General features: G+C 46.0%; 1 protein-coding gene across 1 annotated transcript in view; it reads right to left on the bottom strand.

Annotated features, from left to right (window-relative positions):
* cdk5 (cyclin dependent kinase 5) overlaps nucleotides 1–16,314 on the bottom strand; it is a 76,972-nt gene that overhangs the window by 3,829 nt on the left and 56,829 nt on the right. Inside the window, exon 11 of the mRNA XM_072257134.1 lies at nucleotides 8,540–8,620. Coding sequence (XP_072113235.1) covers nucleotides 8,540–8,620 — 81 coding nt within the window. The remainder of the gene's footprint in view (nucleotides 1–8,539; nucleotides 8,621–16,314) is intronic.

Raw genomic sequence — 16,314 nt, 5'->3', positions numbered from 1 at the left:
GCGCGAGAGCAAGCCTACCAGGACATCCTATGAGGGACCCTCCCCTCTCCTTACTGGGTGCCTATAAACCATGGAGAATGAGACAGAAATGCAGCCGAAACTTGAGGAGCAACCCTTTCATAGATTCAAACAGGAGATGTAGCCTCTTACATTCTATATGTACATGGTACACTGACTCCTCCCGTTCACAGAAAAGACATGTCGATGGGATAAGAGTGTATCTGCTCAGGAATCTATTACATGGTACTGCTCTGTACATGGTACACCCTCCACCCTAGTTCCCCAGTGTACAGGGGAAAGACCCTTGCATTGAGGCTTCCATTGGGGGCCTCTCTCACTGCCTGATGGTAAGAAGGACCACCACGGCATGTTCAGAAGGCAGATGAGAGCAATAAAGTGAAAAGTGTGTAAGGACAGCCCGTACAGGAACTGTCTTAGCACGTTGTGGAACGGCACAGCAGGACCTCTGTGAGGCGTCTCACGACCAGCTCCCAAAGGAGATCTCGGGATTTAGGTCCCACAAGCACCTCCAGCATAGCGGGGGTTGCCATGGCCACAGCCATTCCACACCCATGGTGGTGGGATAGGAAACAACCCCCCTCCCCCCCCGGCCACCCGACAGCACGAGTGCTGCTCCTTGTGACGCAGCAGCACTCTGACCAGAACACACTATGCCAGACCCACAATAGCTCCTGGAAAAACCCTAGCAGCTCCCACATAGCGGCATGGCCAAAGCACACACTGGGATCACATGCCATCCTGAAGGCAATGCCCTTGGCAAAAAAAATATGTCACCAGTACATGCTTCCTTGGAGGGTGCTCAGTATACATGTATTTCTGTAGGGTCCTGAGGCAGAGAGTTGCCAGCTGGGTATATACGCACACAAGCGACTGACCATTCTCTGCAATTGGAAGACTCAAGGCAACAACAGAGACCCAGTGTCTGTCTTCACAGTGGAGGACAGGTCTAAAAGTTGATTTATACTTGTGCGTCAACTCGACGCCGTAAGCACGGTGTCGCTACAAACCCTAGGTGGATCCCTACGCCGTAGCCTGACGCTCACCTCTCCCAAAATGTAACTACGCATCGCAGCAATACAGACTGCAACAACTGTGATTGGTCCGCTTGGTAGCATCGCATTTCCTCCAATGCTGCAATAGCTTCCCATTGGCTGACTGAAGGGCAGGGAAGGAACTCTGGCTGCAATGCTTTCCATAAAGCTTTACAGACCTCCGAAATTATGGAGGACACATTTCACTTTTACCAAAAACGATGCTCGCTTTAAATTTGTTTACCCTGAGAAAGACTACCATGACCATGAAGCCTTGTGCGGGCAGGTGTGTGCGCATGCGTGACATGCCCAAATTGCAGAGCGACGCAGACACACCAACGCACAAATATAATGCTCACAATGTGTGTAGGCCACTTGCGTAGGTTACGGTGTCGAGTTGATGCACAAGTATAGCCTTAGTGTGCCAAAGAAGGATGTTATGGACGAAATGGGAGGTGAGGACCTTGATAAAATCACTGTCACTAAAGAGATAGTGATGAGCAAACTAGAGGGCTTGAAGGTAGATAAGTCCCCTGGTCCCGATGGGATGCATCCCAGGGTGCTGAGGGAATTGGCGAAGGTTATAGTAGTCACGTTGGTATTCATTTATCAAAACTCTCTTGACTCTGGGCAGGTCCCGTCGGACTGGAAGACAGCAAATGTCATGCCACTTTTTAAAAAAGGACGTAGCCAAAAGACAGGCAACTATAGGCCAGTTAGCTTAACATCTGTAATCGGGGAAAATGCTTGAAGCTATCATTAGGGAAGAAATAGCGAAACATTTAGAAAGGAGTGGTTCCATTAGACAGACGCAGCATGGATTAATAAAGGGCAGGTCCTGTTTGACAAACTTACTGGAGTTGTTTGAGGACATAATCAGTGCAGTGGATAGAGGGGAACAGGTGGATGTTGTATACTTGGATTTCCAGAAGGCGTTCGATAAGGTGCCGGACAAGAGACTTATAAATAAGATATGGATGCATGGAGTTGAAGGAAATGTATTGGCATGGATAGTGGATTGGTTAACCAATAGAAGGCAGAGAGTTGGTATAAATGGGTGTTTCTCCAGTTGGCAGTCAGTGGTGAGTGGGATGCCACAAGGGTCGGTACTAGGCCCGCAGCTGTTTACCATTTACACTGATGATTTGAAAGAGGGGACTGAGTGAAGTGTAGCAAAATTTGCTGATGAAACTGAACTGAGGCTACGTCCACACTACGCCAGCTAATTTTGAAAATGAAGCCTTTTCTCTTCATTTTGACCCTCCGCCCACATTGAAACGACATTTTCATCCCCCGAAAACGGAGCTTTTCTAAAACACTCTCCAGAGTGTGTAAATTTGAAAACGATTGTTGCGCGTTGTAGTGTGGATGGGGTGAATGGAGAGATTTAAAAACCACATGACAACACAACGACAACAATGCTTTTTCTGCTTCTGCTTGGTACTGCGCTAGCACTGCCGGACGGCTGTTATAACGCGCAGTCAGTATGAACAGCGTGAGAGTTAAATTGTAAAGTGAGCTTTTTTTGACTAGACCCCCTAAGTTGATTTGATTGAGTCTATCTTCAAAAATATTAATGTCAGAAATACTGCCCAGGTCTGGCGGCAGAAGATTCCACTCTCTTGTTGATCTTGGATAGAGGATGGCTTCATGTGTGTGTTGTTTACTTTATTGTCTACGTTAATAGCTTGTTTGGAGTTAAACATCTCCACGTTCTCCACTGCTTTGCTGACTTTGTAGTTGTTTGTAACTCGCAGAAACAGCTCGACTTCATTGTCTGTCTAAACGAAGAAGTCCGGTCTGCTTCTTCCAGCGGAGGTTTTCTTTGTATTCCTCGAAGACATTGTTGAAAACTTTCTTTCGCTTTCGTTGGTACTCTAGTTTTTGACCAATGGAAATAGCACAACGCCGCCACGGAAACCTAAGTATTATACCATTTCCTCTTCGCTTGTTTTCTGTAGATGTGTCTGCGCATGCCCAGTAGGGCATATTCACCCAAATATCCGTTTTAATATGGACAGAGATACTTTGAAAAACGCCTAGTGTGGACGCCCGTCATTTTTTACTCGAAACCGGTGTTTTCAAAATTATCCAGTCTAGTGTGGATGTAGTCTGAGTGGAAAAGCAAATTGTGCAGAGGGTGTGGAGAGTCTGCAGAGGGATATAGATAGGTTAAGTGAGTGGGTCAAGGTCTGGCAGATGGAATACAACGTTGGTAAATGCGAGATCATCCACTTTGGAAGGAATAATAGAAGGGCAGATTATTATTTAAATGGTGAAAGGGACTTGGGAGTGCTTGTGCATGAATCACAAAAAGTTGGCTTGGGGGTACAACAGGTTATTAAGAAGGCAAATAGAATGTTGGCCTTCATTGCTAGAGGGACTGAATTCAAGAGCAGGGAGGTCATGCTGCAACTATACAGGGTACTGGGGAGGCCGCACCTGGAGTACTGTGTGCAGTTCTGGTTTCCATACTTGAGGAAGGATATACTGGCTTTGTAGGCAGTGCATAGGAAGTTCACCAGGTTGATTCCAGAGATGAAGGGATTTACCTACAAGAAGAGATTGAGTCACCTGGGACTATACTCTCTGGAATTTGGAAGAATGAGAGGGGATCTTATAGAAACATACAAAATTTTGAAAGGGATAGATAAGATAGAAGTAGGAAAGTTGTTTCCATTGGTAGGTGAGACGAGAACTGGGGAACATTGCCTCAAGATTCAGGGTAGAAGATTTAGGACGGGGATGAGAAGGAACTGTTTTTCCCAGAGAGTGGTGAATCTGTGGAATTCTCTGCCTAGGGAAGCAGTTGAGGCTTCCTCACTAGATATATTTAAGATACAGTTAGATGGGTTTTTACATAGTGGGGGAATTAAGGGTTATGGGGAAAAGGCAGGTAGATGGAGCTGAGTTTACGGACAGATCAGCCATGATCTTATTCAATGGCGGGGCAGGCTCAATGGGCCAGATGGCCTACTCCTGTTCCTATTTCCTATGTTCTTATGTTCAATGCCTTCTGTTGGCTCAGAAGTTGTCCAACAACTTCATCTGGGTCCTAGTGACAAACATAGTGAGTGGGACTAGAGTAACCAGACGGTACCACAGCATGGACACTAACAGCTGGTTGATGACCAATGCCCGACTCCGGTAAGAGATTGTGCAGAGTAGACGTGACCAGTGTCCCAGTCGGGGGCGGAGATTTTCAGCTCTAAGTCCTGCAAGTTCACCGGCCAAGTCTCCATGGCAGAGCTTAGGTAGACCTCCAGGTAGAGGAGGAGCATGGTGCTCCACACAAATGGTCATAGCTTCTCTGGGAGGGAGTCCACCTCCCACTTACCCACTAAAACACCAGAGTTTTTCTCCAGTTGACCCTAGCAGAGGAGGCGGCAGAGAAGATCTGCTGACAGTCTGGCATCATGTGTAGGTCAACTGGGTCAGTGATCATAAGCAGTACATTGTCCACATAAGCCAAGAGGGCTGCTTTCATCACCGGTTTGTGCAGAACAAGTCCTGTCAACTGCTTCCGGAAAGGCACAGGAAAGGCACTGTACAGACAGAGTCAGATGCCCCAACATCAGGCAGCCATGACATGCACCCCACACCCATCCCCAAGCAAAAGAGCGCAGTCAAGGATCCATTGACCCTTATTAGGCATTCTGTGGCAGCATACAACAGATGGACATGGGCAACACAATACAGTCCAAGTCCGAACGTGTGCAGTCCCAAGGAGGTAGTCATGATCCACCTAGTCAAGCACCTTCTCCTGATCGAGAAAGAGAAAGGCTGCTGACAGGCCAGCCTCCTGGGACAGATGGATCAGGTCCCAAACGAGGTGGACATTGTTCTGAATGGACCAACCTGGGATCGTGTAGGACTGGTCTGGATGGATCATCTGGGACAGTGATTTGGCAGTGCCCAGGCAAAGAACTTATATTTGGTGCACAGGAGAGACACCAGGCACCAATTCCCCAGGCAGTGAAGATCCCCCTTGAGCAGTAGGGCCACGACCGCCCTATGCCAAGAGGGGGGCATTTCACCCAGGACTCTGGTGTAGTCAGCACTCAGTATGTCCCAGCAAGCCCAAAGGAATTCCAGAGTCAACCCATCCAACCCTAGGTCCAGCAAGAACAGGGTTGCATAAAATAATCATGTCAGGTAGATTTATCTCCTGGAATGGTGTGGGTTTCCTGCAGGAATCTCACTTCATATCTCCATTCCCTGAGAACCAAGAGATGGTGGAATCTGCAGTAAGACTCCCTGATATTAATACTTGCTACTGTGACCTTCATGATAGTGCTATATCTTCTTGCCAGTGCCCTGGCTAGCAGGAGCAGGCCTCCTTACCCTGTGCCTCTGCACCACTAGCACAACTTTCAGGAACTCCCCGAAACAGCTTTGCTCCCTCCCAGTTACTTCCGAATCCCTCCCCTTTTGAGGGATGGTGTGGTCGGATCACACAACCCCAGGCAGGTCCATCTATCGGTCAGCAGCTAGTCAGGCCTTATACTGATTGCACCAAGAGTCAGCTAAGAACTCCCGAATTTCCTTCATGGTGAAAGTCTGACACTCACTGCTGGGGATAAGCTCCTCTGCCATCTTGGCTTCAAAAGTGTCCTTCTCGTCACATCACAGCATCTTCTATGAAGCTTTGCTTCTATGGAGATACAATCCTGGAGACCATCCCCTACCCCAGGCAACCCCCTACCACAAGTAACCCCTGTTCACCAGTGTCAATTCCCTCTCCAGTGTATATGCACTCCAAGTACTCCCCCAAGGATAAATCAACCTCCTTAGACAACCTCTTTGGCAGGGGTACCCATTAAACTAAATCCTACAAGCTCAGGGAAGGCAGTCCCGGCAGAGACCGAGTCTCTTTTCCACAGATGGCCCCTGACTAATGGGACCATCTTCCTGCTCCAGGGAAGAGAGCCCCAAGCACAAAGCCTTTTGCAGGGGTAAACCTTCCCCCTTAGCTGGCTCCCTATCTTCGGATTCAGAGGATGCGCACCTCCTCCTATTTGTACCTCTAGTGCAGGGAGCTCCGGTGACCTCCATTTTGGGGGAACTCTTGGTCCTCAGGCCCACATCCTCCTTCATGGCTTCACTAAGCACTTGCTTAGCCACACAGATATCCATGCCCTCTCGGCTGGACTAAGGGAAGGTTCTGGCTACTCCTCCTGTGATGCAGGGTCTGGAGATCTTTCTTCTTCCTCTTAGCCTTCCTGCCCTTTACCTTAACCCACTCATCCTCACCTTCTCATCCCTGCCACCCTCCTCCACAGGGTCAGGAGGAATAACAGTGGGAGAGAGAACATGGAATGGGGCAATGGGGGCAAGGGTAATTGGGGGGAGACCCTGCAGTTCCTTCTTGCACCACCACTGTGGAGTTAGTGGTTTGGCACTTAGGGTAATTCAGCCCAGCGGATCCAGTAATGCCCTCTTCCATCCCACACATGAAAACACCTCTCAGTATTTCCTGGCTATTCCAGTTCCACAAATACCTCATGTTGGAGGGTCTACACGTGCCCAAAACGACCTCTGTCTGGCTTGAGCAGTACAGTGACCAGCGACCTCACCTCACCCAAAGAATGCATGAGTGAGAAGGTCTACTTCGCAGAGGTGAAGGTGCACATTACAGAGGGTTACCTTCTGTACGGGGCCTGTCGCCAGCTCTCGTGGCACTAAGACCCCTTCCACATTTACCCTTACCCCCTTACTCAGGGCCAGGGACTCCTCTCTCGTAGACCAGAGGTGGAAAAGGGGCTTGTGATGCACCTTAGCAATCCCAATGACACCCTCATCCCCACCCACAGACACAGCCACAACAGCCAACTTCTACCTTGCACTCAGGCGTTCAGCCATATTACAGTGCACCACGTTTTTTTAAAGAGTTATCAGGCTTAATGGTGGAGGCCCTACAGGAGTTCCTTCACCAGAGGCTACAAATCCTGCATAGGAAATAGGTCTCGCCATTTCAGAGCTGCAGCCCGCCATGTTAAAGCCCCACCTGTCAGAAATCAAAATCCTGCTTATTTAAACTCAGTCACTACACTTATCAGCCTTTCAAAGAGCAGTTCGAAGAAGACAGAAAGGACAGTAGTCTCCTCCAGATAGGCAGGGAACTCTGTGCAATGAAACTCCAGTGCTTCCCTCCCAGTGCGCAGCTGGGCCACTATGATGTTCCTCCATACAAGCGGAAGATCAAGGATTTGCCACAAAACACTTCACCTGGTCGTCCTGGACCAGATACTCCAGCTGGGAGAGGATTTACCTATGTTAACAGCTTGAGAAATCCATCCCAGCACCCAGTAAAAGTTGCAGACACCATCCTTGGCAAGCTGCTAGCCACTGTTGCTGCCATGGCCCGAGCAGAGACTCAGCAAAACTTCGTAAAACAGCCTTTCTCCGAGAAGAAAACTGCTGCAGTCCACTGCCGAAGATCAAACAGCTCTCTCCTACATTTTCCTTCATCCTCATCACCATTCTTCAGTGTTTATTCCCAAAATAAATTGACTACTTCTGAGAGCTCACACACCACCACCTGTCCCAGTGTTTGTCCTCTCTCAGTATCACCCATCCCAAAGTGCAATTCTCCCTCAGTACCACCCCTCCTCCCAGTGTGATTCTCCCTGTATCACTCCTCCCAAAGTGTGCTTCTCTCAGTATCACCTCTCCCAAAGTGTGATTCTCTCTCAGTACCCCCCTCCCAAAGTGCCATTCTCCCTCAGTACCACCCCTCCCAAAGTGCCATTCTCCCTCAGTACCACCCCTCCCAAAGTGTGATTCTCCCTCAGTACCACCCTTCCCAAAGTGTGATTCTCTCTCAGTACCACCCCTCCCAAAGTGTGATTCTCTCTCAGTACCACCCCTCCCAAAGTGCGATTCTCCCTCAGTGCCACCCCTCCCAAAGTGTGTTTCTCTCAGTATCACCTCTCCCAAAGTGTGATTCTCTCTCAGTACCCTCCTCCCAAAGTGCCATTCTCCCTCAGTACCACCCCTCCCAAAGTGTGATTCTCCCTCAGTACCACCCCTCCCAAAGTGTGATTCTCCCTCAGTACCACCTCTCCCAAAGTGCGATTCTCCCTCAGTACCACCCCTCCCAAAGTGTGATTCTCCCTCAGTACCACCTCTCCCAAAGTGCGATTCTCCCTCAGTACCCTCCTCCCAAAGTGCCATTCTCCCTCAGTACCACCCCTCCCAAAGTGTGATTCTCCCTCAGTACCACCCCTCCCAAAGTGTGATTCTCCCTCAGTACCACCCCTCCCAAAGTGCCATTCTCCCTCAGTACCACCCCTCCCAAAGTGCGATTCTCCCTCAGTACCACTCCTCCCAAAGTGCGATTCTCCCTCAGTACCACTGGACAGTGTGACCCACCCTCTTTGACAGAGCAGAAACTCGTGAGTCTGTGGGTTTCTGAATCAGTGTTGAGAAAAAACAGAACGGTGATGAATTTCTCACCTACTCCTCTCGCAGTACATTTGCCTTACCTGCAGTAGGTCTCGACCAGTAGTGTTGAGCTTTGGAACAACGTTTAGTAGGGATGTTGTCGCTGGATACATAGGATAGGGCTGAAAAGAAGAAAACTTCACTTAGAACTTACAGATTAACCAGAAATATTCACATTCTGCAGAATAAGACAGGCGCACTAGCAACATTTAAAAGCCGACATTGAATTGAATTGAATTGACTTTATTACTTACATCATTTATACACACAAGGAGTAAAAATCTTCACATCTTTGTCTAAATGTGTAATTTATAGTAATTTATAATAAATAGTATGTACAACAGGACAGTCAATATAACATAGAAATACAGTTGTGCAAGCATGAATTAAGCAGTCTGATGGTTAATGTTGGTCCTGGCTTTTATGCTGCAGTACCATTTCCTGGATGGTTAGCAGCTAGAACAGTTTGTGGTTGGGGTGACTCGGGTTCCCAATGATCCTTCGGGCCCTTTTCCCACACCTGTCTTTGTAAATGTCCTCAACAGTGGGAAGTTCACATCTACAGTTGCGCTGAGCTGTCTGCACCACTCTATGCAGAGTCCTGCGATTAAGGGAGGTACAGTTCCCATACCAGACAGTGATGCAGCCAGTCAGGATGCTCTCAATTGTGCCCCTGTAGGAAGTTCTTAGGATTTGGGGACTCATACCAAACTTCTTCAACTGCCTGAGGTGAAAGAGGCACTATTGTGCCTTTTTCACCACTCAGCCAGTATGTACAGACCACGTGAGATCCTCGGTGATGTTTATGCCGAGGACTTAAAGCTGTTCACCCTCTCAACCCCAGATCCATTGATGTCAAACGGGGCTAGCCTGTCTCCATTCCTCCTGTAGACCACAACCAGCTCCTTTGTTTTTGTGACATTGAGGGAGAGGTTATTTTCTTGACACCACTTTGTCAGAGTGATGACTTCTCTGTAGGCTGCCTCATTATTATTTGAGATTAGTCCAATCAGTATAGTTTAATCAGCAAATTTAATTAGCAGATTGGAGCTGTGGGTGGCAACACAGTCATGGGTATACAGAGATTAAAGGAGAGGGCTTAGTACACAGATAGGTTAAGAGAACTATGGGCCAAAGGCAGGCAGGTGGGATTAGCTCACGGGGCAACATGGTTGGTATGGATCAGTTGGGCCGAAGGGCTTGTTTCCACGCTGTCTGACTCTGTAACTGTAATAGGATCAAGTGATGAGTTGTAGTTGTATGATGTGGCAACTGGTGATCAAATCTTCAGCAATATTGGCTGCTCGAAGAACTCAGGCTCGAAGTTGATGACCTGGAATCTGAGCTTCAAACACTGCGATGCATCCGCAATGTTACCTGGGCACTGTGTTTACCTTTTGCATTGAACACTTCAAATTTGGTCTTTGGCCAGGGACAAGAGGATTTCAGGGACCACAGCTATTTACAATATACATTGATTTAGATGAAGGGATTAAAAGTAACATTAGCAAATTTGCAGATGACACAAAGCTGGGTGGCAGTGTGAAATGTGAGGAGAATGTTATGAGAATGCAGGGTAACTTGGACAGGCTGGGTGAGTGGGCAGATGCATGGCAGATGCAGTTTAATGTGGATAAATGTGAGGTTATCCACTTTGATGGCAAGAACAGGAAGGCAGATTACAATCTGAATAGTGTCAAGTTAGGAAAAGGGGAAGTATAACGAGATCTAGGTGTCCTTGTTCATCAGTCACTGAAAGTAAGCATGCAGGTACAGCAGGCAGTGAAGAAAGCTAATGGCATGTTGGCTTTCATAACAAGGGGAGTTGAGTATAGGAGCAAAGAGGTCCTTTTGCAGTTGTACAGGGCCCTGGTGAGACCATACCTGGAATATTGTGTACAGTTTTGGTCTCCAAATTTGAGGAAGGACATTCTAGCTATTGAGGGAGTGCAGCGTAGGTTCACAAAGTTAATTCCCGGGATGGAGGGACTGTCATATGTTGAAAGATTGGAGCGACTGGGGTTGTATGCACTGGAATTTAGAAGGATGAGAGGGAATCTGATTGAAACATATAAGATTATTAAGGGATTGGACACGCTAGAGGCAGGAAGCATGTTCCCGACGTTGGGGGAGTTCAGAACCAGATGCCACAGTTTAAGAATAAGGGGTAGACAATTTAGAACGGAGTTGAGGGAAAACTTTTTCACACAGAGGGTTGTGGTTCTGTGGAATGCTCTGCCTCAGAAGGCAGTGGAGGCCAATTCTATGGATTCTTTCAAAAAAAAAGTTCAGGTAGAGCTCTTAAAGATAGCGGAGTGAAGGGATATGGGGAGAAGGCAGGAAAAGGGTACTGATTATGGATGATCAGCCATGATCACAGTGAATGGCGGTGCTGGCTTGAAGGGCTGAATGGCCTAGTCCTGCACCTATTGTTGATTGTGACTGTGAGTGAGTCAAATAGGGGGATCCTGGAGAGAGTGCTGGAGGAGCCTTGGCCTTTGAGTTTGCTCAACAGGTCTAAGATTGTTACTCCTCGTGATGAGAGTGGAGCTGTAGGAAGGATGAGCAACCAGACCATGTAACTGTGGATCAGGGAGCCATTCAAGAGGGGGGGAAGAGAAAAGAAATGCAGTTCTGATTGGAGATAGTATGGTTAGGGAAACAGACACATTTCTCTGACGCAAGGATTGAGAGTCCAAAAGGCTGTGTTGTCTGCCTGGTGTCTGGATTCAGGACATCTCATCTAACTTGTAGAGGAACTTGGAGTAAGAAGGGAAAGATCCAGTTGTCATGGTCCATGTGAGCACCAACGATGTAGAAGGAATAAGGAAAGAGGCTCTGCTGAAGGAAATTGAGCATCTAGGGGCTAAATTAAACTGCGGAACCAAAAAGGTAATACTCTCCAGATTGTTATCTAAGTCACTGGCAAAGCGATAACTGGATCAGAGAGCTAAATGTGTGGCTCAAAATTGGTGTGGGAAGTGGATACGAACTTGTGGGACACTGACACCAGTACTGGGGAAGGAGGAAGCTGTTGCAGTGCGACAAGCTACACATGAACCACGCTGGCGACAAGGTGAATAGGGCTTTAAACTAAATAGTAGGGTTAGGGGGCAGTGGATTCAACAGTTTTGGAAAAGAGAAGATAAAGTAAAAGGAAAGGAGAGTGCAGAAAAGGTTACGAGAATCTCCAGAACACAGGAAAAAAACAGAAAGTTTAGAAATGGTTAAGAATTTAACTTTCAATAACAAGGGAGCAAAATTGAAAAAAGGTGATGAATACAGGGCTGAAGGTGGCTATATTTGAATGCACGCAATAGACAGATTAAGGTAGATGATCTCGTAGCGCAGGTAGAAATTGGGAGGCATGACATTGGGATATCACTGAGTCATGGCTGAGTAAAGATCACAGTAGGGAGCTTAACATCGAAGGATACATATTGTATCAGAAATACAGGCACGTGGGCAAAGGGGGTAGGGTAGCTCTGTTTGTAAAAAATGAAATCAAATCCTTAGAAAGAAGGAACATTAGATTGGAAGATGTCCAATCCTTCAGGGTAGCATTAAGAAACTGCAAGTTCTGACGTGAGTCATATACAGGCCCCCAAACAGTAGCCAGGATGTGGGGTACAAATTACCATAAGACATAGGAGCAGAATTAGGCCATTTGGCCAATCAAGTCTGCTCCACCATTTCATCATAACTGAACCACTTCCCTCTCAACACCATCCTCCTGCCTTCTCTCCATAACCTTTCACGCCCTGACTAATCAAGAAACTATCAAACTCTGTCTTAAATACACCCAATAAACTGGCCTTCACAGCCACCAAAAGAAAGGAATTCTAGATTCACGACCCCCTGGCTAAAAACAAATCCTCCTCATTTCATTCTAAATGGGCGTCACTCTATTCTGCCTGCCCTACTACAGGAAATACTCTCTCCACATCCACTCTACCTGTGCCTTTCAACATTTGATAGGTTTCAGTGAGATTCCTCCCTCAATCTTCTAAGTGCAAGCGAGTACAGTCCAGAGCCTTCAAACACTCCTCACATTATAAGATTTTCATTCCCAGAATCATTTTCTTGAACCTCCTTTGAGCTCTCTCCAATGTCAGCACATCCCCTTTCTTAGATAAGGTGCCCAAAACTGCTCACATTACTCCAACTGAGGTCTCACCAGTGCCTTATAAAGCCTCAACATTACATTCTCACTTTTATATTCCTGTCCTCTTGAAATGAATGCTAACATTGCATTTGCCTTCCTCACCACTGACTGAACCTTTAGGTAATCCCGCACAAGGACAGCTGAGCCCACTTGCACCTCAGATTTTTGAATTTTCTCCCTCCCTGTATAGAAAGTATTGTAGTCTACGCTTTTATTCCATACACTTCCCAACAAGATATTCCATCTGCCACTTCTTTGCCCATTCTCCTTATCTAAGTCCTTCTACAGCCTCCCTGCTTCTACCTTACTACCTGTTCCTCCACCCACCTTCATATCATCCGCAAACTTGGCCACAAAATCATCAAACAACACACATCAAAGTTGCTGGTGAACGCAGCAGGTCAGGCAGCATTTCTAGGAAGAGGTACAGTCAACGTTTCAGGCCGGGACTCTTCGTCAGGACAGAGTCCCGACCTGAAACGTCGACTGTACCTCTTCCTAGAAATGCTGCCTGACCTGCTGCGTTCACCAGCAACTTTGATGTGTGTTGCTTGAATTTCCAGCATCTGCAGAATTCCTCGTGTTTGCGTTTTTAAATCCACAAAATCATCAATTCCGTTATCCAAATCATTGACATACAACATAAAAAGAAGCGTTACAAACAGCGACCCCTGTGAAACCAATCAGTAAAGGGTCCCTTTGTTCCCACTCTTTCCCTCCTCCCAATCAGCCACTGTCTATCCACAATAGCATCTTTGCTGTAATACAACAGGCTCTTATCTTGTGAAACAGCCTCATGTGTGGCAGCTTGTCAAAGGGCATTCTGGAAATCCAAGCACACAACATCCACTGATTCTGCTTTGTCTCTTCTGCTTGCTATTTCCCTAAAGAATTCCAACAGATTTGTCAGGCAAGGTTTTCCCTTAAGGGAACCATGCTGACTTTGTCCTACTTTATCACGTGGGTCCAAGTACCCCGAAACCTCATCCTTAACAACTGACTCCAATATCATCCCAACTACTGAGGTTAGGCTAACTGGCCTACAATTTCCTTTCTTCTGCCTCCCCTCCTTCTTGAAGAATGGAGTGACATTTACAATTTCCTCAGGAAACATGCTACTGATTTATGAAAAACCATTACTCATGCCTCCACAGTTTCAACCCTGAGGTGTAGTCCATCTGGTCCAGGTGACTTAGTACCTTCAGACCTTTAACCCTCCGGCTAAAAACAATCAGGTTGGTAGTGGATCCCAAGAGAAGGAATTTGTCGAATGCCTGCAGGATTTCTTTTTATAGCAGTTTATGTTTGAGCCCACCAGGAAAAAGGCCAATTCTGAGTTGAGTGTTGTGTAATAAACATGATTTTTATTAGGGAGCTTAAGCGGAGGAACCCTTAGAAGATAGTGATCATATTATAATAGAATTCACCCTGCAGTTTGAGAGGGAGAAGTTAAAATCAGATGTATCCGTAATGCAATGGAGTAAAATTAATTACAGAGGCACGAGAGGAGAGCTGGCCAAGGTTGATTGGAAAGGGACACGAGCAGGGATGACACAGAAAAGCAAAGGCTGGAGGTTCTGGAAGCAATTCAAAAGTTGCATTATAAATTTATCTCAAAGAAGTATTCTACAGGGAGGATGAGGCAACTGTGGCTGACAAGGGAAGTCAAAGCATAAAAGCAAAACATAACACAATTTACTGGGAAGTTAAAGGATTGTAAAACTTTTAAATACAACAGAAGGCAACTAAAAAGCAGAAAAGATTTTTCAGATTTATAAAGATTAAGAAAGAGGCAACAGTGGATATCAGACCACTGGAAAATGACATTGAGAAGTAGTAATGGGGACAGAGAAATGGCAGACAAACTCAATAAACTTTTGCTTCAGTCTTCACTGAGGAAGACATCAGCAGTATACCAGAAACTGGAGAGTTTTAGATGACAAAAGTGAGTGAAGTCACTATTACAGCAGAGATGGTGCTTGAGAAGCTGAATAGTCTGAAGGTAGATAAGTCATCTTGGCTTGATGGACTACAGCTAGGGTTTTGAAACAGTTAGGTGATTAGACTGTGGAGGCATTGGTAGTAATTTCTCAAGATTCTGGAATAGTTCCGGAGAATTGGAAAATTGCAAATGTCACTCCACTCTTTAAGAAGGGAGGGAGGTAAACGATAGGAAATTATAGGGCACTTAGCTGGACTTCAGTGGTTGGGAAGATGTTGGAATACATTATTAGGGATGATGTTTTGCTGTGCATGATGAAGTAGGCCAAAGTCAGCATTGTTTCCTTAAGGGGAAATTTTGCATGACCAACCAGTTCGAATTATTTTAAGAAATAACAGGCAGGACAGACAAAGGAGTTAGTAGATGTTGTTTATTTGGATTTTCAAGGTGCCGCAAATGAGGCTGCGAAACGAGGTAAGTGCCCATGATATTACAGGAAAGATACTAGCATGAATAGAAGATTAGCACACTGGCAGGAGGCAAAGAGTGTGAATAAAGGGGGCCTTTACTGGTTTGGTAGAATGATGGGGGGGGGATCTCATTAAAACTATGAAATATATTGAATGACCTAGGGAAAGTGGACTTCGGGAGGATATTTCCTATACTGGGAAGTCTAGAACAAGGCACAGACTCAAAATACAAGAACATCCATTTAGAAGAGATGAGGAAGAATTTCTTCCACTGGAGTGTGCTGAATCTGTGGAATTCAATGCTACGGACGACTGTGAGGCCAAGTCATTGGGTATATTTAAAGTGGAGGTTGATACGTTCTTGATTACTAAGGGTATCAAAGGTTACCTGGAGAAGGCAGGAGAAATGAAGCTGAGGGGGATAATAAATCAGCTATGATAGAATGGCGGAGCAAACCCGATGGGCCAAATGGCCTAATTCTGCTCCTATGTCTTATGGTATTGCGGATAAACATTTTCCCCTTGAAATTCCCATGTACCATTTTCCCAATATTACATATCTATCACCCTGGTCCTTGAACTAACTACTAATGGCAACAGCATCCCTTTATTTCCTGTAGTTAAGCCAGTAAAGATTGTACAGTACATGCTGCAATCAAATCTCTGCACATCCTCCTTTACTCCAGGAAGAACTCTAGATTTTCCAGTTGAACCTTGCAGCTGAAACCCATCGGTACTGGGAACATTCCAGTAAATCTCCTTACTCAGGATCTTCATGCTGACCAGAACTGATGCTCTAATCATTTATGGTCTCACCATTATTTTCTACTGGATCAATACAGCTACTCTAGTACAGGTTTCCCCTGCCATCCGAAGGTACAGCATTCCTATGAAGCTGTTCGTAAGCTGGAACGTCGTAAAGCGAAGAAGCAATTACCATTTATTTATATGGGAAAAATTTGTGAGCCTTCGCAGACCCAAAAATAACCTATCACATCATGCTAAATATCACATAAAACCTAAAATAACAGTAACATATAGTAAAAGCAGAAATGATATGATAAATACACAACCTATATAAAGTAGAAATACTTCTCTACAATCATTGCCTGCACTGTTCTCCGTAGCAAAAATCTCACGCAAGCACTCTCGGCAGAAACACTCTCTCCAGTAACCTTTAAGCTCTGAAGCTGCCAAATTATACCAAATAACACATAAAAATACACAGCCTATATAAAG

The sequence above is a fragment of the Mobula birostris genome, chromosome 1 (genome assembly GCF_030028105.1).
Source record: "Mobula birostris isolate sMobBir1 chromosome 1, sMobBir1.hap1, whole genome shotgun sequence".
Taxonomy (NCBI): Eukaryota; Metazoa; Chordata; class Chondrichthyes; order Myliobatiformes; family Myliobatidae; genus Mobula; species Mobula birostris.
Note: the sequence above shows the minus strand (reverse complement) of the source record. Positions and strands in the feature narration are given on the sequence as shown.